Here is a 22,632-nt window from a genome sequence, read left to right on the forward strand (position 1 = left end):
ATCATCTTTATCCGTTGACTTCTTTTACTGTTTGCTGGTTATATGTTTTTCAGTATCATCAGTGTCATAAGCTATTTTGAAAATCCCTGAGCACATCTGAAAACACCCCAAGTGCATGACTCTTTACAAAAGTAGCCAAAACGTAAATCTCACCGAACAACCTCTTCAATCGAGTCTGGCCATGAAATCGCATTTTAGGTAACTGTTTCTTTGAAGCTTTCCCGATAAAGAATCTCTTTTAATCTTTTCCTTTCAAGAATAAAAAACTAAACGTTAATTCAGACAAAAAAATTACTTAAGAACAAGCATTTCTCAAGCAATTCCTTACTCAGATCTTTGCCTAATCTTCAAGCCATGTGCAATGTTGTATTATTATTTCATTTTGTTTTGCAGAATGGCTCCAGCCTTCCACGTGCTGTTCCTTATGATAGCCCTTACCGTTCGTGCAAAAGGAGCCGAAATGAGTTCAGTTGACAAAGCTCTGGGCGCCTTGTATCGACAGGTAATGCTACAGCAGTTGTTTGTTGAAGAACGTATTAGATCCGATGGCGACTCTGGAGTGAAGCAAGTGCGAACTGCTCACCATGGAACGCGAAACTACTACTCAGCTACCCATACAAGTCACAACAGGCTTCTATCAATCCACGAGCACGCTAACAATGTCCGCACTGTTGGTTTGGGAGAATTCGTTGCAGTCCTCAATGGAGTGGAATTCAGGACCAGGCATAATGACTACCGTCTCTACATGGCCAGCAGGACCAAGAAGGACTACCACGCTACTGAAGAAATTCCATTTCCAGCAGTTCCCCCAGAGGTAAAAAACAAAGCCACAGTAGATGAACAGATTGTCGAGATGCGTGAATGGTTTAAGGCATGGAAGTCTCAGGATCATACCGTCAGAGATTACAGGAAGTATTTCAAGCCAGTGCTGTGCTACCTGGAAGGCGCCTGGACCACAGCAACCAAAGACATTGATGAGCCGTTTGAAAGCGACAGGCATTTCATTGATGCGAAATCCTGGTTCGACTTACAAGAGAAAATTCGCTTCACCTCCTACACTGGAAGAAAAGACAATCTCGAGAACTTCTCCTTTTTACCGACCACAATCATGGAGATAATCAATGGTACCGTTCCTGTCTTTGCTCAATGGAATTATCGAATTTTGTGTCATCCACTGAGTCGCGATGTTCCCTTGAACAGGTTTCGTGTGGTTGACGAGTTACATAGCAGACTTCCTGCACGAAGGAAATATGAAGAGCAGAGCAGTACCAGAGCGGCAAGATTCCAACTCAATCCCAGAGATGCAGACCGGTGGTATGAGAGATTCGATAGTCCCCCTTTTACATTGCTTGACCAGCTTATGAGTGAGATTCCAGGAAAAGATAACTACCAAGGCAACCTGACTGATGAAGCGTTTGGCATGCCAGCCCATACAATCGACCCCAAGAAGTCGGGAAAAATCAACGCCGGTTACTATCATCGATGGTTCAAAGTTCAGGCAAGAGGTGCAATGGGACTGTCTAGACGGCATCGCGGCTATGCAGATGAAAACCTGTTTGTGGCCATGAACACTCAGCCAAGAGTGGCGGGAATGACGCTGGAGACCTGCAAATCATATTGGAAGCCCAAATGCAAAAAGCTCACTCAGAAGTTTTCGTATGCGATTCCATTGGAAATAATCTATATGACACCCCTTAACAGATGGAACCCATTTGAACTCGTGTATAAAGGTTCAGAGAGGGACAAACTCGGGAAGACAGTGTTTCAAGGCGGTCGCAATGGAGGAAGAACCCCCGAAAAGGCCTACAATGGTACCAACAGTAAGAAGTACTATCAGACCCCTTCAGCCTTTTTCTCAGGACAAGAAGTAAGCACTGATGCTGCAGATACCACCCAAGGTAGCGTTGGTGTGTTGAATAAAAATGGCGCTGTGAGGGTCACCCGTGCCAGTGGAACACGCATCTTCTTCCCGCCAATAAGCGGAGTGGGAGTCTTACGTCAGCGCTATCCCATAGTGCCTGTTCACGGGGAAGGCAGCGCTGTATGGAAGGAACTGGAAGCAATGAAAGATCTTCTCATGAAGTCCCAAACGTATTTCTACATGTACAGAGAGCCACTATGGGGCTCTGGCGAGGTTATGCCAACGGTGCCTCCAAATACAGACACCACACTGAAGATGGAAGATGCCACCAGGACGCCTCCAGGAGCACATTTTCATGAAATCACTTTAACGACAGATGAGGTCAAAGCCGCCACCAGATACGGCAAGTGTTACAGAAAGACTACGACAGAAATGGCTGGGCACCTTCACAAAATTACCGTTTGTTGGAGAAATTTAGCATGGCTAATAACCTCGTGCGATCGCTACGACGACAAAGCAAATCACACAAGATGCTGGGACAGACATGGCGAGTCTCTGAGCGTTAATATAAACGCTTAGAAGCCCATTTTGAACCAGCTCCAGAGTTAATAGGTTAAGGGACAAATTAGATGTTAAGTTTAGGCCGTCATTTACTGAGAACCTGAAATCTCCTTTAAAAGTAAAGAATGCTTGTAACCGTAGTCAGATAAGCATACGATGAAAGAAATACATGTAAAACAAGGGATAAAAATAAAACGGGATGCAAAAATCCGAACCGTGTATTTAGTTCCATTTATAATAAAAAAACAGCAAAATGAACCCAACGATAACGGTATAACTTTGACACGGCTTCGTACGATACAAGGTATAACTTCGTAAATTCGGCTTTGAGTATCCAAATTTGGATTGCAAGGTTTATTGTTATAACGGTAAATAATACCATCGGAGCTCGAGACATTTTGATTTGTAATTTTTTGCTCAGTTAAGCAAAAATAAACAAATGACACACAAAAACGTCAAAACTAAAAATTTTCGCCCGAGGTGAAATTGAAATAATATTAAGCTAAGTCTAACTAGGAACTCACATGAACTTATTTACTGTTGCTGTTAAGTCATACAGTGGTTTTCAGCTGCCTCTCTGAATATTTTCATTGTTCTCTCTTCACAGGCAATGTTTGATCGCTAAAGAAACAATCACAGAAATGAAAATAGTTATGTCTATTAATTCTTAAACTTTGGAAGGTTAAAATTTATAGTTAAGTTGAATTAAACAGTCCATATTACAAAAAAGCTTGCTGCTATGAACGTCTTATTTTATATTATAGTCGTTTTAGTTATCGACTGGGGAATTTTGTATATCTTCTGCAGTACATATCAAGCATTCAGCGGCAGAAGTATAAAAAAATCTATTTTTCTGTATTGTTGTCCACAAATAGCTTTCCGCAGGAGCCCTGCTTTAACGTATACATAAAATGTGAAATATGCCATAGCTTTTTTCCGTCCAAAACGTTTTTAATTTGAGAAAATTGAGAAAAACGAAATTCGCCCTGAAGATCGCCAAATATGGCCGAACGCGAAATCTAAATTTCATTTGGCGTTTGCGTGTAAAGAAGAATTGAAATGTTTCGATGCTTTTTCCTGAAAGGCAACGTATTCAGCTTACAAAAACAGATTACATCTTGACTTGAACATCATTCCAGAAAACAAAATTATTTTTTTCAAATAAGTTTGTAGTTCTTTATCTTTTTCTGGCCGTAATTGTCGAGTAATTAGCTTTTTCAACGCTAGGTTTTATCGTCACGCTATAATTGCAATTGTCTGATTTTTACCAAATTATTGCTCGTGATTTAGGTATGTGTAAAAGGCAAAAAGGCAAAATAAAGATGTCGCTCGTTCAGGAAATCTACGGAGTGGATTTTCCTGTAAGTTGTTGTGAGTAAACTTCAACTGTTTAGTAGCGTTTTAGGGTAATTACAGAAAAATTCACCGTGGCATTTTCAAAATAATCGCATTTTATTAAAAACGAAGGCTTCCGAATACCGCTCATAACTTTAACAAATCGCGTTTGATCGCCATAAAATTTATCATTTTATATAATATAAGCATTATTCTTTCAGATTCTCAAAAATTAAGCAATCGCTTCACGTTTTCCCGTTTTAAAACGCGCTTAAAAAGGGGAACTGTCAGCCTCATAAATACCCGCGGGCCACTGGATACGTGCCTTGACTCGCAGATACATTGGCGAGGAGTATTTTTTAATTTAATCTTTACCATACACTACAGACAGGTTTATCTAAATTGTCTTGTATAATTCGCATTAACCCTTCTTATTAATTCCTTTCTTCAGTCCTATTCAGGCTCAGTTGATTTAGGTAATTAGGTTCAGTACTGATGAAAGTTTTTAAAACCTAAAGCACTTCCCGTTTTTGCTTTTACATCTTCTCCTTTTGAGTACTGAAATAACAGAAGTAAACCTACAGTAATCCCGATTCCGTGAATCCCAATTTCTAGGGCCCGCCGATAACTCAAACCCTACTCAAACCAAAACTCGTTCCTCATGGATTTGTCTCACTTGGTCTAACACTGGAATTTTACCCCCGATTACTCGAACTCCCGACTACTCGAACAATTTTCGTTTCCTTTGGTGGCTCAAGAAATCGGAATTTCACAGTAGTTTTAAGCATCATCAGGTGCATTAGGTGAACAAATGATGCAGTTATGTAAGTAAAAACTATATTCTGCACGTCAGACTGATAAGTTTCCTGTCCGCGACTCAAAGCGGAAAAAATATCCGTTGACGGTTCTAGCTATTTCTTCAAAGTGTGTCTCTTACTAAAACACGCCTCAGACAAAGCCTTTTGGAGTTTAAAGCCAAAGAAAAGTCAGTTGACACGTTTTTCTTGAATATTGCCGTCTACTCCTACGTCGTCGTTGAAAGAAAATTGCACGACCTTTTTAACTTTTATTTATTTCATTGTTTAAGAATACAAACAATGTTAAAGAGCTCATGTGAAATTAAAAAAAAACATTAAAAGTTTTTTTAAAATTTGCAAATCATGAAATGCTCTGTTACAAACGACTTGAATGCAGTTAACGCTGCATGCCTTTTAAAGTTCGTATCTAATCGAGGAACTGTAAAACGGTTTAACTTGAATCCTTTCAAAACAATACCTAAAATTACTTCCACGCAGTGGTGTTTTCTTACACCGGCAACTTGATCCTACACGTGTTATAAAGAGCTTTGAAAATGGTGCTAAAACGTTTCTAAACAACGTGCTCAACTCTTATAACTGCTTGGGTAATTTATCCTTAATATTCTCGTCGTAGCTGTGAGACCAAATTAAGAAACAGTGGTACAGTGTAATATATATTTGTAACATATTCTAATTTTACACCACAGACCGTCAGATAGGCAACAGGGGCCTAGAAAACGTGATTTAATTTTCGTTGCCTCTGCAATCTTTGGGTACCAAAGATGAATTCGTCCCAAATTGCTGTTGATATGGAAACTGGCTTCATATGAAAAACAGCTAACAACAATTCTTTTCCGGTTTTGACAACATAAAAGGAAGGTAATTATTCATGTCAATATCGCAAGTCTAAATGATACACAGAACTGTGATAACATTTTTCTTGTCCATTTAAAGTGTATAGATCTTTCTCAATAAAAAACGTTTCCAGTTGTTTACTGCTGTTGTAAACAAATATGTCATGCTGTTGTAAACCAGTAAAGAAGGTAAACAGAATGTAAAAAAAGTAAAATTTAACATTAAGGTTTCCTGTATACATAAGTAAGCAAACAATGCAACAACGAATATAATTACTTTCGCAAGATTTATTTCATTAAGGATTAAAATCTTAATTCTCACGGAAAGTCAAATGTTCATTCTAGTGAAAATTGAAGCCTTTCAAAATGTCTGATGAGCATTTCCAAACATTGTCTAGTTTGAGACCAAACTCAAGTTATTGTTTTTTTGCAACTTAAGAAGTGAGAAAAACTTATAAGAAAATGTTATTCATTATTTAAACATATCACAATACAGTAGAATCCCCTTTTCTCGAGCCCCCATGGGAAACGAAAATTGCTTCGAGAAATCGGATGCAAAATTACAGAAAGGCACCATCCAATGGAAACAAAAATTAGCTCGAGACTGGAGTTTAAAAAAAAACGAGGGTTCGAGAAATCGGGATTCTATTGTAAAGATTTCAACGTTTTTCTTTGTCGTGGGAAAATACACTGTAACACCGAATGAAAATAGAATTTTGGCCGTTTTATTTGCAGTATTTGTAGATAAAATAATTTTTAGCAAGTAGCGTCTGCACATAAAAACGATTTTCGCACGAGAAGTACTATTTCAAAAACGAGTGCGAGGGTTTCATCAGGTTTCCAAACGCGAGAAAACTTTTGAAACCACGAGGCCGCAGGCCGAGTGGTTTTATTGTTTTCGAGCGTTTGGAAACCTGATGAAACCCGAAGCACGAGTTTTTGAAATTACTTCTCCAACAAAGAAAATTAGATAATTTTTCTATGTAATTAGCAGTGCCTATTCGGACAGGTTTGTTTTCGTTTGTTATATTTTTACAATGGAACTCGATCATGTCACATACTTGCTAGGTTATCCAATTGTTGGCTTTGTCAAGGCTATCTGACACCCACTTGTTAGATTTTCACAACTTTCTGTAATAATTATTGATTGTATATCTCCCGCTTCGTTGGTTGTTTGATCGAAACGAACGCTCTGCTTAGTACTTTGCTTCGCCGTGGCAAATAGATTTAGGCAAGGAGAGTTTTGCACAGAAAGGGCCCGGTTCCAAAGTGTAGCCTCTGCAAAAACAAATGGGCGGCTTCATTTTTTGGAACGGCATAGAGTGTTGGACGTTGGAAGTGCTAACGTTGGAACCACGTGGCTTCTTCAAAGAAAGTAAACCTAAAGAAGAGATAGCATCGAACGAGAAAGCAGTCAATTCTCAGTAAGCCCTTTTTATTTTGTGGACTTGAATAACTGTTCGATTCACTAACAAATAAGAAATGTGTGTAAATTTCGTAATGAAATGTTTGATGGTGAAATTTATTGTCTGCATCGGAAAAGCGATTTTTTAAACGTTGTTGTTGTGTTGCTTTATGAATATGCAGATTAAGAAACATTTTACACACGGGTTTAAAATCGTTTCCAAACACGTGTGGTTTTCAACTCGTTTTTCATTGGGTTTCTAAACTCATCCACCTGACCAGAATGGGGCGTTCTGGTAGGCTAATAACAATATGAATAATTAATGAGTTTGAGAAACGATTTTAAAATTTAAAAAATTGATGCAGGTGAACAGAACGACGTTAACATTTGAAGTTTTGTATTCCATAATGTTATCATAATACCTTGAAATCATGTCTATTGCATAAGGTCCTATTTTGAAATACAAAAAAGCTCTACTTTTAGTTTTGCTCGATAACTAGAATATTCTTGTATTTTCCTGATTTGTGAATGAATGACATGATTCGGAATTAATTTGTTATTTGATTTATTGTTCTGAAACAGTTAGCTTGTTATGTTTTGTTCAAACAAATTTTTGATTTCCTTTACCAGGGACAGCAAAAAATCCAATTGCATCGCAATCCGGAAAAGAGTAGGAAGATAATAATGAAACTTATTAAATTCAAAAATCATGAAAAAAGATCAGCTGGTGTTGCATGGTGATGTTGCAGCAAACCTAAGTACACAGTTGAACGAGCCAAGATGGGAAAAGAAAAAACAAGGTTACGTTTTGTTTGCCATCCTTCCATTTTCAAAGAGAAAATATTTTTTCTAAAAAAGAATAGCCAGCATTACTCAGTGACAATGACCAGATGCTATGAAACTGGTGGGATTATCCATGTGATCAAACAAACAAAAAAATCGTTTAATAGACAATTATAGTACACAACCGTCTTCCTTTGCAATTGTAGCACATATAAGTTTAAAGCTGTTTAAGATCAGATAATTTTCTCTTCTAATCTGAAGAGTATTTCCCGTCAGAGCACCGTTTCCTGTTGAAGAGATTTGGAGCCTTTTTATCTCAGGTACTAATCAAATGATCATCTTTATCCGTTGACTTCTTTTTCCGTTTAATGTTATATGTACAGTTTCAGTATCATCAGAATCATCAGTATCATAAGCTAATTTAAAATCCCTGGGCACATCTGAAAACACCCCAAGTGCATGACTTTTTACAAAAGTATCCAAAACGTAAATCTCACCGAATGAACTCTTCAATCGAGTCTGGCCATGAAATCGCATTTTTTTATTTGTTTCTTTAAAGAATCTCCTTTAATCTTTTCCTTTAAAAAATCAAAAACAAAACGTTAATTCAGAATTAAAATCCACCAAAGAACAAGCAATTCTCAATCATTCCCTTAGTCAGATCTTTGAACAATCTTGTGCGTTCAAGCCACGTGTAATGTTGTATTATTATTTCATTTTGTTTTGCAGAATGGCTCCAGTCTTCCACGCACTGTTCCTTGTGATAGCCCTTACCGTTCGTACAAATGCAGCCGAAATGAGTGCAGTTGACAAAGCTCTGGGCGCCTTGTATCGACAGGTAATGCTACAGCAGCTGTTTGTTGAAGAACGTATTAGATCCGATGGCGACTCTGGAGTGAAGCAAGTGCGAACTGCTCACCATGGAACGCGAAACTACTACTCAGCCACCCATACAAGTCACAACAGGCTTCTATCAATCCACGAGCATGCTAACAACATCCGCACTGTTGGTTTGGGAGAATTCGTTGCAGTCCTCAATGGAGTGGAATTCAGGACCAGGCACAATGACTACCGTCTCTACATGCCAAGCAGGACCAAGAAGGATTACCACGCTACTGAAGAAATTCCATTTCCAGAAGTTCCACCAGAGGTAAAAAACAAAGCCACAGTAGATGAACAGATTGTGGAGATGCGTGAATGGTTCAAGGCATGGAAGTCTCAGGATCATTCCGTCAGAGATTACAGGAAGTACTTCAAGCCAGTGCTGTGCTACCTGGAAGGCGCCTGGACCACAGCAACCAAAGACATTGATGAGCCGTTTGAAAGCGACAGGCATTTCATTGATGCGAAATCTTGGTTCGACTTACAAGAGAAAATTCGCTTCACCTCCTACACTGGAAGAAAAGACAATCTCGAGAACTTCTCCTTTTTACCGACCACAATCATGGAGATAATCAATGGCACCGTTCCTGTCTTTGCTCAATGGAATTATCGAATTTTGTGTCATCCACTGAGTCGCGATGTTCCCTTGAACAGGTTTCGTGTGGTTGACGAGTTACATAGCAGACTTCCTGCACGAAGGAAATATGAAGAGCAGAGCAGTACCAGAGCAGCAAGATTCCAACTCAATCCCAGAGATGCAGACCGGTGGTACGAGAGATTCGATAGTCCCCCTTTTACGTTGCTTGACCAGCTTATGAGTGAGATTCCAGGAAAAGATAACTACCAAGGCAACCTGACTGATGAAGCGTTTGGCATGCCAGCCCATACAATCGACCCCAAGAAGTCGGGAAAAATCAACGCCGGTTACTATCATCGATGGTTCAAAGTTCAGGCAAGAGGTGCAATGGGACTGTCTAGACGGCATCGCGGCTATGCAGATGCAACTTGTTTTATGGCCCAGAACACTCAGCCAAGAGTGCCGGAATTGACGCTGGAAACCTGCAAATCAAATGGAAGAAATTGCACAATGCTCACTCAGAAGTGGTCGTATGCGATTCCATTGGAAATTATATATTCGACACCTCTGTTTGCATGGAACCCATATGGTATCGAGTATAAAGGTTCAGAGAGGGACAAACTCGGGAAGACAGTGTTTCAAGGCGGTCGCAATGGAGGAAGAACCCCCGATAAGGCCTACAATGGTACCAACAGTAAGAAGTACTATCAGACCCCTTCAGCCTTTTTCTCAGGACAAGAAGTAAGCACTGATGCTGCAGATACCACCCAAGGTAGCGTTGGTGTTTTGGATAAAAATGGCGCTGTGAGGGTCACCCGTGCCAGTGGAACACGCATCTTCTTCCCGCCAATAAGCGGAGTGGGAGTCTTACGTCAACGCTATCCCATAGTGCCTGTTCACGGGGAAGGCAGTGCTGTATGGAAGGAACTGGAAGCAATGAAAGATCTTCTCATGAAGTCCCAAACGTATTTCTATATGTACAGAGAGCCACTATGGGGCTCTGGCGAGGTTATGCCAACGGTGCCTCCAAATACAGACACCACACTGAAGATGGAAGATGCCACCAGGACGCCTCCAGGAGCACATTTTCATGAAATCACTTTAACGACAGATGAGGTCAAAGCCGCCACCAGATACGGCAAGTGTTACAGAAAGACTACGACAGAAATGGCTGGGCACCTTCACAAAATTACCGTTTGTTGGAGAAATTTAGCATGGCTAATAACCTCGTGCGATCGCTACGACGACAAAGCAAATCACACAAGATGCTGGGACAGACATGGCGAGTCTCTGAGCGTTAATATAAACGCTTAGAAGCCCATTTTGAACCAGCTCCAGAGTTAATGGGTTAAGGGACAAATTAGATGTTAAGTTTAGGCCGTCATTTACTGAGAACCTGAAATCTCCTTTAAAAGTCAAGAATGCTTGTAACCGTAGTCAGATAAGCATACGACGACAAAAATGCATGTAAAACAAGGGATAAAAATAAAACTGGATGCAAAAATCCGAACCGTGTATTTAGTTCCATTTATAATAAAAAAACAGCAAAATGAACCCAACGATAACGGTATAACTTTGACACGGCTTTGTACGATACAAGGTATAACTTCGTAAGTTCGCCTTCGAGTATCCAAATTTGGATTGCAAGGTTTATTGTTATAACGGTAAATATTACCATCGGAGCTCGAGACATTTTGATTTGTAATTTTTTGCTCAGTTAAGCAAAAATAAACAAATGACACACAAAAACGTCAGAACTAAAAATTTTCGCCCGAGGTGAAATTGAAATAATATTAAGCTAAGTCTAACTAGGAACTCACATGAACTTATTTACTGTTGCTGTTAAGTCATACAGTGGTTTTTCAGCTGCCTCTCTGAATATTTTCAGTGTTCTCTCTTCACAGGCAATGTTTGATCGCTAAAGAAACAATCACAGAAATGAAAATAGTTATGTCTATTAATTCTTAATCTCTGGAAGGTTACAATTTATAGTTAAGTTGAATTAAACAGCCCATAGAACAAAAAAGCTTGCTGCTATGAACGTTTTATTTATTATAGTCGTTTTAGTTATCGACTGGGGAATTTTGTATATCTTTTGCAGTACATATCAAGCATTCGGCGGCAGAAGTATAAAAAAAATCTTTTTTTCTGTATTGTTGTTCACAAATAGCTTTCCGCAGGAGCCCTGCTTTAATATGTACATAAAATGTGAAATATGCCATAGCTTTTTCCGTCCAAAACGTTTTTAATTTGAGAAAATTGAGAAAAACAAAATTCGCCCTGAAGATCGCCAAATATGGCCAAACGCGAAATCTAAATTTCATTTGGCGTTCGCGTATAAAGAAGAATTGAAATGTTTCGATGCTTTTTCTGAAAGACAAAGTATTCAGCTAACAAAAACAGATTACATCTTGACTTGAACATCATTCCAGAAAACAATTTTTTTTTAAAGTGCCCAATTCCTCTCCCCCTGCCCTCCTTCACCTCTGCCAACTGAGGTCCTCTCAAATAGCTGTTAAAAAAACTCATACATATTTTGTGGCTTGTCTGACAAGTGATTACTTCAACATCTACCTAATAGCTATTTGTGGGAAAATATAGAAAAATCGTTCTTTCGACTTCTGTCCGAAATCCAAATATTGCTCGATCATTACTGACATTTGTTCTCAAAACCCAGTTTCGTAAGGAGCTCTGATAAGAAACTGTAACAACTTCTTATCAGAGCCGGAGAAAAATGTTGTTGCTGTTACCACGGATAATTACTTACATCTTAAGCTTTTAAAAAGGCAAAAAATAACGCAATAGGATTTAAATTATTCTGGCACTTGATTTTTGTCAAACGAAAATTAATATTACTCAATTTCCTGATGGATTACGTCTTAATTCGTACGACTGATATCTTTATTTTCCTCTGCTGATTATTACACAAGGCGAGACGAAAATACTTCGATATTTTACTAAGTTAAAAGTCACTTGCAGGGGAAACCAAAAACAACATTTTGCCGATTTGTAGGATGTCACAAAAAGTAAATACAACTTCGAATAATAACAACTTTTAATAATTACAATGCTTCAGTTTTTTCATGCATTTCATCACTGTTTTTCCATTCTCTCGTATTCTCTCACGTGGGAGATTTTTAGTCCTTTATAAGCCGTTTCATACTGTGCTCCTTTGCCATGAAACACAAATTAAATAGCTTATTGTGGTGGCGATCGATCATTCTCAATGTCTGCATTTAACAGTGTAGCAGCTCTCGTAAGCTTGTTGCTATTGTCTTTGGGGCTAAGGGGCATTGTTCCTGTTGTTTGTTTTGTTGTTCTCTCGAAGGGTAGCGAGCCATTCATGTGAGACGTTGCAAGGGCTACTGCACGACCACTCTACATTCCCAGCTATCGTGAAATGCTGCGTGTTAAGCGATAAACGTAACTCGCACCACGGGTTTATAGGGTCACTTGATGAGTGAGTCATATCTATTACACGATCATTGTGATCTATTCTTTTCTGTACATTTCGAATCATTACGTTGTAGGGGGATAATTAGGAGAAGTTTGAAAAAATCGTCTGCTTGTTCAGCGGGATTTTTAATGGCATGTTTGTGCAGCTATTGTAACTTTTACAAAAAACCGAAAATGCTCAATGAATTGTTTATTTGCAATCGAGCAAAGATATTGTTCGGTTCTGAAAAATTGTTAGACTTTTTTTTGTGTAATTACCAGTTTCTTTTAATCTGATTATTCTTTTACTTACAAAAGACGTAAGGTATAAGCTATTCTAGAATTAACTAAAACCCCCGTTAAAAATCAGTTATGAAGTACGAATGTTGTTCGGTTTAAAACCAGACCAGGGAGAATATAAATGAATCAAAATTAACGAGAAGTATTGAAAGAAGCCAAAAAAAGTTTGCTCTTGAGCATTTTCTACCAAGCTGCTGCGCTAGTCCAAAAAAAGTAGAAAAACGATATAACTAAGCCAAAGATAAAGCATGAAAAGAAAATGTTACCCGTAGAAAAAAGGAAAATATTATAATGTTAATTGCGCATTGTTTTCTTATGTAAACAGTTTTTACACGATTTAAACAATAAACAACTAAAACGCTTGTATTCTATAGAGCTGCAGAAATGTGAAATTAAGATAAGGACCGTGTATCGCGCACTTCTTTGTCTTAATCTTTGTCAAAAAACAAAAACAAAAAATATATCGTACGAAATGTCATTCTTGTCAGGACAATGCTTGCAGCGGCAAGCCATGGAATCGCCGTGGTTGTATTCACTTGAACAAGAGCAAATGAAAAAGAAACGAAATTAGTCATTGTTTGCTATATTTCCAGGTGCAGTTTTTTCTTATCGAGACAGCGAAAATTATTTACAGTAGCAAACACACATCCCATCAGAAATAAGACAACACCAATTACCCGCATATTCAATGCTAATGAAATGTTGAATTTACCTCCATATGATCAAACAAACTTGCCGTTGACATAATAATACTTCCTAAAGAAGTTTGGCACAGCAATTACGTTCATTTTTCTTGCGACAAGCTTAAATTTAAAGATCTTCAGTATTTCAATCACATTGTAGTTTTCGTTCGTCTTGAGAGGATCTTACTTTGGGACGGCCGACTACCTTGGAAGAATTTCAGTTGGATCGTTACATCTTAAGCACCGGTAGGTTTCTGTTTTCTTTCATTATTATTTGTTGTTGTTATATGTTTAGCCTGGAACTATATTTTTCTGCAATTCAACGAGTGCTCTTTTGTATATCTACCATGGACGCAATCATATGAAAGGCAAGTTTTCATATTAACTGATTAAACTCGCCGAAGTTCATCAATTAGCGAGCAATTGGTCGATAAAAAATTAAGTTTTATCAATCTAAACCAATACCAATAGTTTAAAAAGACATTTTATTTATCCAAGGAGATGAATTCGCCGAATCTCATCTATAAGCGAGCAAATGAAAAAAAATGTTTTAGTCATATTGATCGAAACCGATACAAATAACTTAAAAAGACATTTAATTTATCCAAGGAGATGAATCTAAATTAAACTTGAAATGGAACTCAGTCCAAATCAGTTTAATTGGCAGAAGAAATAATGGTTTACCAAACGGTATATGCTCCACGCACATCGAAGGAAAAAATCATGACAGTTTTCAGGACGGATAGATTACCTTTCTATGTAAACAGTAAGACAGTAGATGGTGCAGGTACATAATTTAAGAAACAACGGCTTTAAGTTTTGCTTTCTCCTATGTCACGACACAATTCATAGAAATCGTGACATTTACTGTGCTTTCCTTTTTTTGAAGAAAATACAAACATTTTATAATGAAATGCTGACCACGGAAGTTAAATTTTGAGACACTTTCCATTTTGTTCCCTACGCTTCAACGAGAGGAGAGGCGCTCACATGAATATTAATGAATGTTTTCTTACGTTTATACACAAAATATATCATAGTCCTAGGCTTCGTGAGTCCGTTTTTAACTTTTTCGCTAATACAGGGCCGTAACCAGACCTTTGCCATAGACGAGGAAAGAAATCTAGAAAGCTCCGAAACTCTTTCTAAGACGTTTTTCATGACGCATTTCTTGAGAAAACTCAAACTTGTTCAACTACGGATTATTTTCCCAACAAAACATATTTTAGTTCTGAGAAGAACTGTTGTTGGTGACTGACGTTTCGACAACCTGAGCGGAAGTCATCTTCAGAGTCAAGTGAAAAGTTGTTGTCAGTCGATGATGTTATAAGTCTGGTCCGTTGATGTTGATTGGTCAGTTCAGCTGTGATGTTATTGGCTGTAAGACTCGTGTAGAGTTTGTCGACAGTAATTGGTCAGTTTCGATCCGTCTATTGTTAGTCAAATTAAGTCGTTCTGTTCCGTCTATTGTTAGTCAAATTAAGTCGTTCAGTTGGCGGTCCGTTCGTCGGTTCTGTTTAAGTCGTGAATAAGTCGTTTGTAAGGTGCCGGTAGTTGTTGACATCTGTTTATAGGCGTTTGTTCTAAGTTTGTGTACCAGCTTTCCAGATTCAGTCGTTGAAAATAGTTAGTACTGTAGGTTAAGCATTCAGCAGAGTCCCGGTCGATTTTGTGGTTAGTAAGTCGATGGTGTTCAGAAATGTGATTATTGATATGATAAATGCAAATGCGGCCTTACACTACTGAAGACCTGAAAAAAATTTTCAGGCTCTGAGCGGGAGTCGAACCCACGACCTTTGCGTTGCCAGTGCAATGCTCTACCACTGAGCTATCAAAGCCACATGAGAGCGGTCGTATATGGGTAATCCCTTTATGGTGGACATGATACCATGTCCACCATGGGATTGGTAAACCATTATTAATGGTTTACCGTCGCGCCATACATGGGATTACCCATATACGACCGCTCTCATGTGGCTTTGATAGCTCAGTGGTAGAGCATTGCACTGGCAACGCAAAGGTCGTGGGTTCGACTCCCGCTCAGAGCCTGAAAAATTTTTTTCAGGTCTTCAGTAGTGTAAGGCCGCATTTGCATTTATCATATATATATTTCACTGCTACTGCTGGACACACATTCATTTATTTGTGATTATTGACATCACCATTTCTCGTCGCTCGTTTATGTTCAGTCAGTCTCGTGTTGAGGTTTCTACCGGTCTCTCCGATGTAGGAGGCCTGGCAGTAGGAGCAATAATCACATTCCTAAACACCATCGACTTACTAACCACAAAATCGACTGGGATTCTGCTGAATGCTTAACCTGCAGTACTAACTATTTTCAACGACTGAATCTGGAAAGCTGGTACACAAACTTAGAACAAACGCCTATAAACAGATGTCAACAACTACCGGCACCTTACAAACGACTTATTCACGACTTAAACAGAACCGACAAACGGACCGCCAACTGAACGACTTAATTTGACTAACAATAGACGGAACAGAACGACTTAATTTGACTAACAATAGACGGATCGAAACTGACCAATTACTGTCGACAAACTCTACACGAGTCTTACAGCCAATAACATCACGGCTGAACTGACCAATCAACATCAACGGCCAGACTTATAACATCATCGACTGACAACAACTTTTCACTTGACTATGAAGATGACTTCCGCTCAGGTTGTCGAAACGTCAGTCACCAACAACAGTTCTTCTCAGAACTACTCTCACCCGGACGATCATACTTTACGACCTACTGATACTCCTGGGTTCAAACCATTTACTATAAAACATATTTTGTTTTTAATTTTGGGCAAAAATCTAGACGAGGCAAGTGCCCCGTCTTGCCTCTTGCTAGTTACGGCCCTGTAACATTTAATACTGCTTTTTGACCCCTTTTTTATACTGCCTTTTGACCACTGTCCACGCTTGGTTCTAGAATGTTACCGTAATTGGGATGAAGTTTTTCTTTGCATGCTACATATTGACATTATTGGGAGACTCATTGTTTGATATTTTCAAGGTTAATAATACACTTAAAAAACCAAATAATGAATAAGTGTTTCAAATTGTATTGTGATAACCTTATGCTTATCTTCTGCTCCTTGAGAGTTCCACCATCTTGCAATTTATTAACGTTGAAAATGTGCAACGGGAGAGAACAACTTCCATTCAATCTAGGACTTCTAGAAGTCTTTATTATGAATATCGCCGGCAAATTTTGAGGGACGCTATAGATCCCAAGACACTTTGTTACTTTTTTTATTACCGTTTTATTAATTTTTAATGCAAAACACACAACAGACACAACTTACAAATGGCATATGCTTACCATACGAGTACTTAAGCCTCGGCTAAACGATCAAACATTTTCGTCCAACATCGTGTTCGTGGCACACAACATGGAGTGGCTAAACGTGCAAACAATGTTTCATTAAACATCTACCAAAGCGAGCCCATATAGAGCTTTGTGCATATTACCGCTGAAATTATGGCGCGACGTCACAGAGTTTCGGTTTCTGATTGGTTGCTTTTTCCCGCTCTGACTTGCTTTGTTTGCAAAGGTGGCTAAACGGTCAAACATTTGCGCGTGAAGCAAAATGTTGAATGAAAATGTTTGATCTGGATCAAACAGGGGAAACCATTTAAATGCAATGTTGAGAGAGGCCGCTAAACGGTCAAACATGCTCTTCCAACATGATGTTTGACGAAAATGATTTATCGTTTAGCCGGGGCTTTACACTACTTATAAAGACAGGTGCTAATTTGTTACTTACACTTATCAAAAAAAGAGTAGCGTATGCTACTTACCAGCAGGGGGCCATAATGCCTAACTGCATTCTGTAAATATCAAGCTTAAGTATTATGAACTTTCAACGATAAAATTATTTCTTTTCATCTTTTATAGAAATGGCTGCAGCTTTCAAAGTGCTGTTCTTTGTGATAGCACTAACCGTTAAATCCAGTGACTCTGAGGATTCCTTTAAAGACAGCAAAAAGGAAATGGATTCATTTCGCCAGATTCTGGGCGCATTATCCCGACAGGTGATGCTACAGCAGCTATTTGTCGAGGAACGTATCAGATCTGAAGGCGACTCTGGAGTGAAGCAAGTGCGACTTAGTCGCGAAGGAACGCGTAACTACTACACAGAGAACCATGGAAGCATTGGAAGGATTCTGGCAATTCACGACCACTCTAACAATGTCCGCACTGTTGGTTTGGGAGAATTCATTGGAGTACTCAATGGAGTGGAATTCAGGACCAGGCATAATGACTATCGTCTCTACATGCCAAGCAGGACCAAGAAGGACTACCACGCTACTGAAGAAATTCCATTTCCAGAAGTTCCACCGGCGGTTAAAAATAAACCCACAGTAGATGAACAGGTCGCCGAGATGCGTGAATGGTTCAAGGCATGGAAGTCTCAGGATCACTCCGTCAGAGATTACAGGAAGTATTTCAAGCCAGTGCTGTGCTACTTGGAAGGCACTTGGACCACAGCAACCGAAGAAATTGATGAGCCGTTTGAAAGTGACAGGCATTTCATTGATGCGAAATCTTGGTTTGACCTGCAAGAGAAAGTTCGCTTTACCTCCTACACTGGAAGAAAAGACAATCTTGAGAACTTCTCATTCCTGCCAACCACAATCATAGACATAATCAATGGCACCATCCCTGTCTTTGCCCAATGGAATTATCGAATTTTGTGTCATCCACTGAGTCGCGATGTACCTTTGAACAGGTTTCGTGTGGTTGACGAGTTTCACAGCAGACTTCCTGCACGAAGGAGATATGAAGAGCAAGCCAATACCAGAGCGGCAAGATTCCAAATCAACCCCGAAGACTCAGACAAGTGGAAAGAGGGAATCAATAATCCAAGATTTACTTTTCTAGATGAACTTATGAGTGAGATTCCAGGACCAGACAACTACCAAGGCAACCTGACCGATGAAGCGTTTGACATGGCAGCCCATACAATCGACCCCAAGAAAACAGGAAAACTGAACGTTGCGTACTATCATCGATGGTTTAAAGTGATGGAAAAAGACGCAATGGGACAGTCTACGCGGCATCGCGGTTATGCAGATGAAAACCTCTTCATGGCAATGACCACTCAACCAAAAGTCGCAGGAATGAATCTGGAAACCTGCAAAAAAGGTAAAAAGGGTAAACCTCAATGCAAAACTATCACTCAGAAGTACTCGTATGCGATTCCATTGGAAATAATCTATATGACACCTCTGTACCGATGGAACCCATTTAATATCGAGTACAAAGGTTCAGAGAAGACGCCGTACGGAAAGACAGTGTTTCAAGGAGGTCGCAATGGAGGTACAACCCCAGATAAGGCCTACAATGGCACCAGTAGCAAGAAGTATTATCGGACCCCTTCGGCCTTTTACTCAGGACTGGAAGTAAACACCGATGCTGCAGACACAACAAGAAACAGCGCTGGTGTCTTGGATAGCAGTGGCAAAGTAAGGATTACCCGAGCCAGTGGAACACGCATCTTTATGCCAGAGATAAGCGGAGTAGGAGTCTTGCGTCAGCGGTATCCCATAATGCCTGTTCATGGAGAAGGAAGTCCCGTATGGAAGGAACTTGAAGCAACAAAAGATATTCTCATGAAGTCAAAAACGTATGGTTTTATGTACAGGGAGCCATTAGGGGGCGGATCTGGTGTCGTGCCTACCGCGCCTCCAGACAAACCTATCACGCTGAAGATGGAAGACGCTACCAGGACCCCACCAGGCGCACACACTCATGAGGTCACTTTAACAGCTGCTGAAGTAAGTGAGGCAAAGAACCGGAGGAAGTCGTTCACAAAGTTAACATCAGCTGGAGCTGGACACCAACACACCCTTGTTATTGCTTGGAGGAAGAACAGCTGGATGATCCGCCGCTGTGATGACCACGACAAAGGAAAGTACAAGTGTCTGGACCAACATGGAATGTATCTCGATGAAGAACCGACCGTGTAGAAGCAATCCTGGATCTACGAACTTTGTAGCTTAAGGGTACAAATTAGCTGATTAGTTATGTCATGATGATTGAGGAGAACCCTCACTGGCTTTTGGTAATATTGGTTGTAGTAGCAGTCAAATAATCAATCGTTGAAATAAAATGGGAATATGAACTCCAGATCTTCTTTATTTGGTAATATATTTAAGAATCAAACTTCCTGCTATATCTTTCTATGTATGCCCACTCAACAAACGCTAGCGGGCTGTATTATTCCTGATATGAGCAAATGCAGAACGGACCATTTAAGAAATATTCAACCATATTTATTGTGGTGAACTCCAAGTGAGCTGGCTGAAAAGAAAAGAACAAAAACAAACAAACCAAAAATAAAAGACCTACGTCTTGACTTTCTCAACTGATACTCATTCCGACGCGATACGATGTTTTGCTCATAAATTTCTGCAAACCAAAAAAAATTGTTGCGAGATGATGCTTCCAGGTTATAATTCGAATTCGGAATGTTTATACGGCTCTATTTTGAAACATACCAGGAAACATTTTTTCCTAAATCCTGGTACGAAAACATATCTTCTCAAGCCATGTGAAGATATGTTTTCTTGGCAGGATCGAGAAAAAAACTGTTTCCTGACATGTTTTAAAATAAAATGCGAGATTAAAATTTCGTCTTCAGGTGGCTTGTAATGGCTAAGACAATTACGTCTTATTTCTGAAGAATAACTTTAAAAACAAATTTGTGTAGGTCTTAGAAATGAACAACTTGATATCCCTGTAACCATGGCAATGTAAACGAGGTCAACTAAACCCTAAATTTCACCTCTACAGGCCAATAAATTAAAAAATACCCCATGAATGTCTGTTTTTGATATGTTTTTTCATTTAAAAAAATTCACAAAAAGTTCAAAATATTTTGTCGATAGGATTCAGAGCTACGTCAAATTTTTCATAAATTTAAGGTGGCTTTAAACACTATTGACATAATTTTTTGAAAAATAAAACAAAAACTTTTCATGTTCCCTCATAATGGATATAAATGATCATGGCACATGGATATAAGCTGTTGGGGCTGCGAAACATATTCCAAATGAGACGATTCCATTAATTAATTAATGTCGTTCGTAGTGGTGTACCCCAGGGGTCAATATTAGGACCGCTTCTTTTTAATATTTTTATGAACGATATGGCCTATGCTATAAACGAGAGCAGCTAACTAAGCTTTGCAGACGACACCAATCTACATGCCTCAAACGAATGTCCCCGCGCAGTTGAAAACATGATTAACCAAGATCTGTTCAATGCCAGCTCTTGGTTCAAACAAAACGGTATGATCGCCAACCCGACAAAATATAACGCCATGGTGTTAGGAAATGCTAGTCAGTGTGACATCAAGATCGAATGTGAGGGTAAAGAAATTCCAGTATCCAAGGAGATAAAATTACTGGGCATAACTTTAGACGATAAACTAAAATTTGATTCACACATTGCGGACATTTGTCGCAAGGTGGGGAGCCAAATAAACGCTCTAAGCAGGTTAAAGAACATTCTACCTTGTAATACGAAGGAATCCTTGTATAGAGCTTTTATTTTACCTTATTTTTCTTATTGTAGTCAAGTTTGGTATCACTGTGGAAGAAGAAATATAGATAAACTGGAAAGAACAAATGCGAGGGCCTTGAGATTTGTGTACAGCGACAAGACCTCGTCGTACGAAGCGCTCTTGCGGCGTATCGGATCAAAATCAACCTTAGAAAATCGTCGCACTCAAGATATGTTATTGACTGTGAACAATATTATTCAAGGCAGGGCACCATCCAGCTTCAAAAATCTTATAACTGAAAAGAGAACAGCGTACAATCTTCGCGGTAATTTTAATCTTTCCATACCTAAAGTGAACACTACCAGATATGGTCTTAAGTCGTGGCGTTATGCTGCAGCAAAGCACTGGAACATGCTACCTCGTGATATTCGTTCCATGGCAGGCTCAAAGGACTTTTTGAAAAAGATTAGACAAACTGATTTCAATGTTTAATAATTATATTTTATCGCTTTTAGATAGGATTTTTATATTTATATATATATATTTTTTAGGAATCTTAATTTAGCTAGATGGTGTTGTTGTTTGTTTGTTTGTTTGTTTCTTTTTTTTTTTTTTTTTTTTTTTTTAAACCATTTAAAATAGTCTGATGTAATACTTTTATACCCTTTGTTTTGATGTAAATACTTTTGTAAATACTAAACTTTTAATCGTGGAGCACCTGTGAACTAGCTAACAGCTAAGTGTGTACTTTTTTCCACGTTAAAAAGTATGTATGTATTCCAAGAAATTTATCTCTTTTAGGTCGATTTCCAATTACGACTGTTTTTTTTGTAGGAAAGAAATATTTACCAGCCGGTTGCTGCATGTGAAAACTATTTTCTCATGAAAAACAATTAATAACTAAAAGCTTTTTTGTGATAGATAAAAAGGTGCGACAGTTATTCTGTCTTGTGCAAATATTGAGGTTTTCTGTGATACACCGAGTTACTAGAGATATCGATAATTATTACTTGTTCGAGAGACTTCTTTAAGCTTAACTTGCCGCTCGAAAAGAAGTATGAAATTTTTAACTGGAAAATCACGAATGAAAATTAAATTGTGCAGCGTGTCTAAAAACCGGTAAAATGTATCATTACAATAACAATATGCTGGTAACTTTTCATGTGTACATTAGATTGCAAATCAACTGCTTGTTCAGCAGGATTTGTAACGGAACATGTGTGTGCAGCCATTGTATCTTTTTGAAAACAGTTTGCACGGCACGCTTTCAATGGAGGCTTATTTGCCAAACGCAAAGATATTGTTTTTCGGTTCTAAGCATTGTTAGGCCTTGCTAGTTCTTTAGACTTGATTATTTTATCAAAGACTAAAATTTCACCGTGAAAGGAAGTAGAGATATAATCTGTTACAGAGTTAAACAAAACAAAGATATATAAACCAAACTCACGGGCACAAAAGAATTGAGAAAATATTGAAGGGAAAATCAAATATCGGTTAATGTTGTGCTATCTCCTCCATCACACCTTGGCTGATCGGAAAACATCACCAAACAACCACGGAGGGTCTCAACGGAATTGTGTTAAGCGACTAGGCCCCTAGGAGCTAACGGTCACATAGTACAAAATGACAC

At 38.8% G+C, this 22,632-nt stretch overlaps 3 protein-coding genes and 1 long non-coding RNA gene across 5 annotated transcripts in view; all 4 read left to right on the plus strand.

Annotated features, from left to right (window-relative positions):
• Nucleotides 1-2,847, plus strand: part of LOC144634777 (uncharacterized) — a 78,608-nt gene extending 75,761 nt beyond the window's left edge. Inside the window, exon 2 of one of the 2 annotated variants that reach the window (XM_078493817.1) lies at nt 391-2,847. In XM_078493817.1, the coding sequence (XP_078349943.1) occupies nt 395-2,440 (2,046 nt within the window). In that variant the 5' untranslated portion in view covers nt 391-394 and the 3' untranslated portion in view covers nt 2,441-2,847. The remainder of the gene's footprint in view (nt 1-390) is intronic. The other variant, XM_078493809.1, reaches the window with a different exon arrangement.
• LOC144635253 (uncharacterized) overlaps nt 1-13,044 on the plus strand; it is a 35,951-nt gene extending 22,907 nt beyond the window's left edge. Inside the window, exon 3 of the long non-coding RNA XR_013567336.1 lies at nt 13,032-13,044. This is a non-coding gene — a long non-coding RNA (uncharacterized LOC144635253). The remainder of the gene's footprint in view (nt 1-13,031) is intronic.
• LOC144634656 (uncharacterized) lies at nt 7,895-10,559 on the plus strand. Its single transcript, XM_078493680.1, has 2 exons — nt 7,895-7,916; nt 8,326-10,559. The coding sequence occupies exon 2, from the start codon at nt 8,327-8,329 to the stop codon at nt 10,367-10,369; it is 2,043 nt and encodes a 680-aa protein (XP_078349806.1). The 5' UTR covers nt 7,895-7,916; nt 8,326; the 3' UTR covers nt 10,370-10,559.
• A 606-nt stretch (nt 13,045-13,650) lies between the features above and the next one.
• LOC144634770 (uncharacterized) lies at nt 13,651-19,624 on the plus strand. Its single transcript, XM_078493794.1, has 2 exons — nt 13,651-13,719; nt 17,390-19,624. Exon 2 carries the CDS (start codon nt 17,392-17,394, stop codon nt 19,462-19,464), a length of 2,073 nt encoding a protein of 690 aa, XP_078349920.1. The 5' UTR covers nt 13,651-13,719; nt 17,390-17,391; the 3' UTR covers nt 19,465-19,624.
• Nucleotides 19,625-22,632: the final 3,008 nt, after the last annotated feature.

Source organism: Oculina patagonica, chromosome 1, assembly GCF_052425735.1.
Source record: "Oculina patagonica isolate OP01 chromosome 1, crgOcupat, whole genome shotgun sequence".
NCBI classification, from domain to species: Eukaryota; Metazoa; Cnidaria; class Anthozoa; order Scleractinia; family Oculinidae; genus Oculina; species Oculina patagonica.

Bases quoted from the DNA above. Each gene is read 5' to 3' on its own strand.
- LOC144634656 (XM_078493680.1), top strand. From the start codon at position 8,327: ATGGCTCCAGTCTTCCACGCACTGTTCCTTGTGATAGCCCTTACCGTT.
- LOC144634770 (XM_078493794.1), top strand. From the start codon at position 17,392: ATGGCTGCAGCTTTCAAAGTGCTGTTCTTTGTGATAGCACTAACCGTT.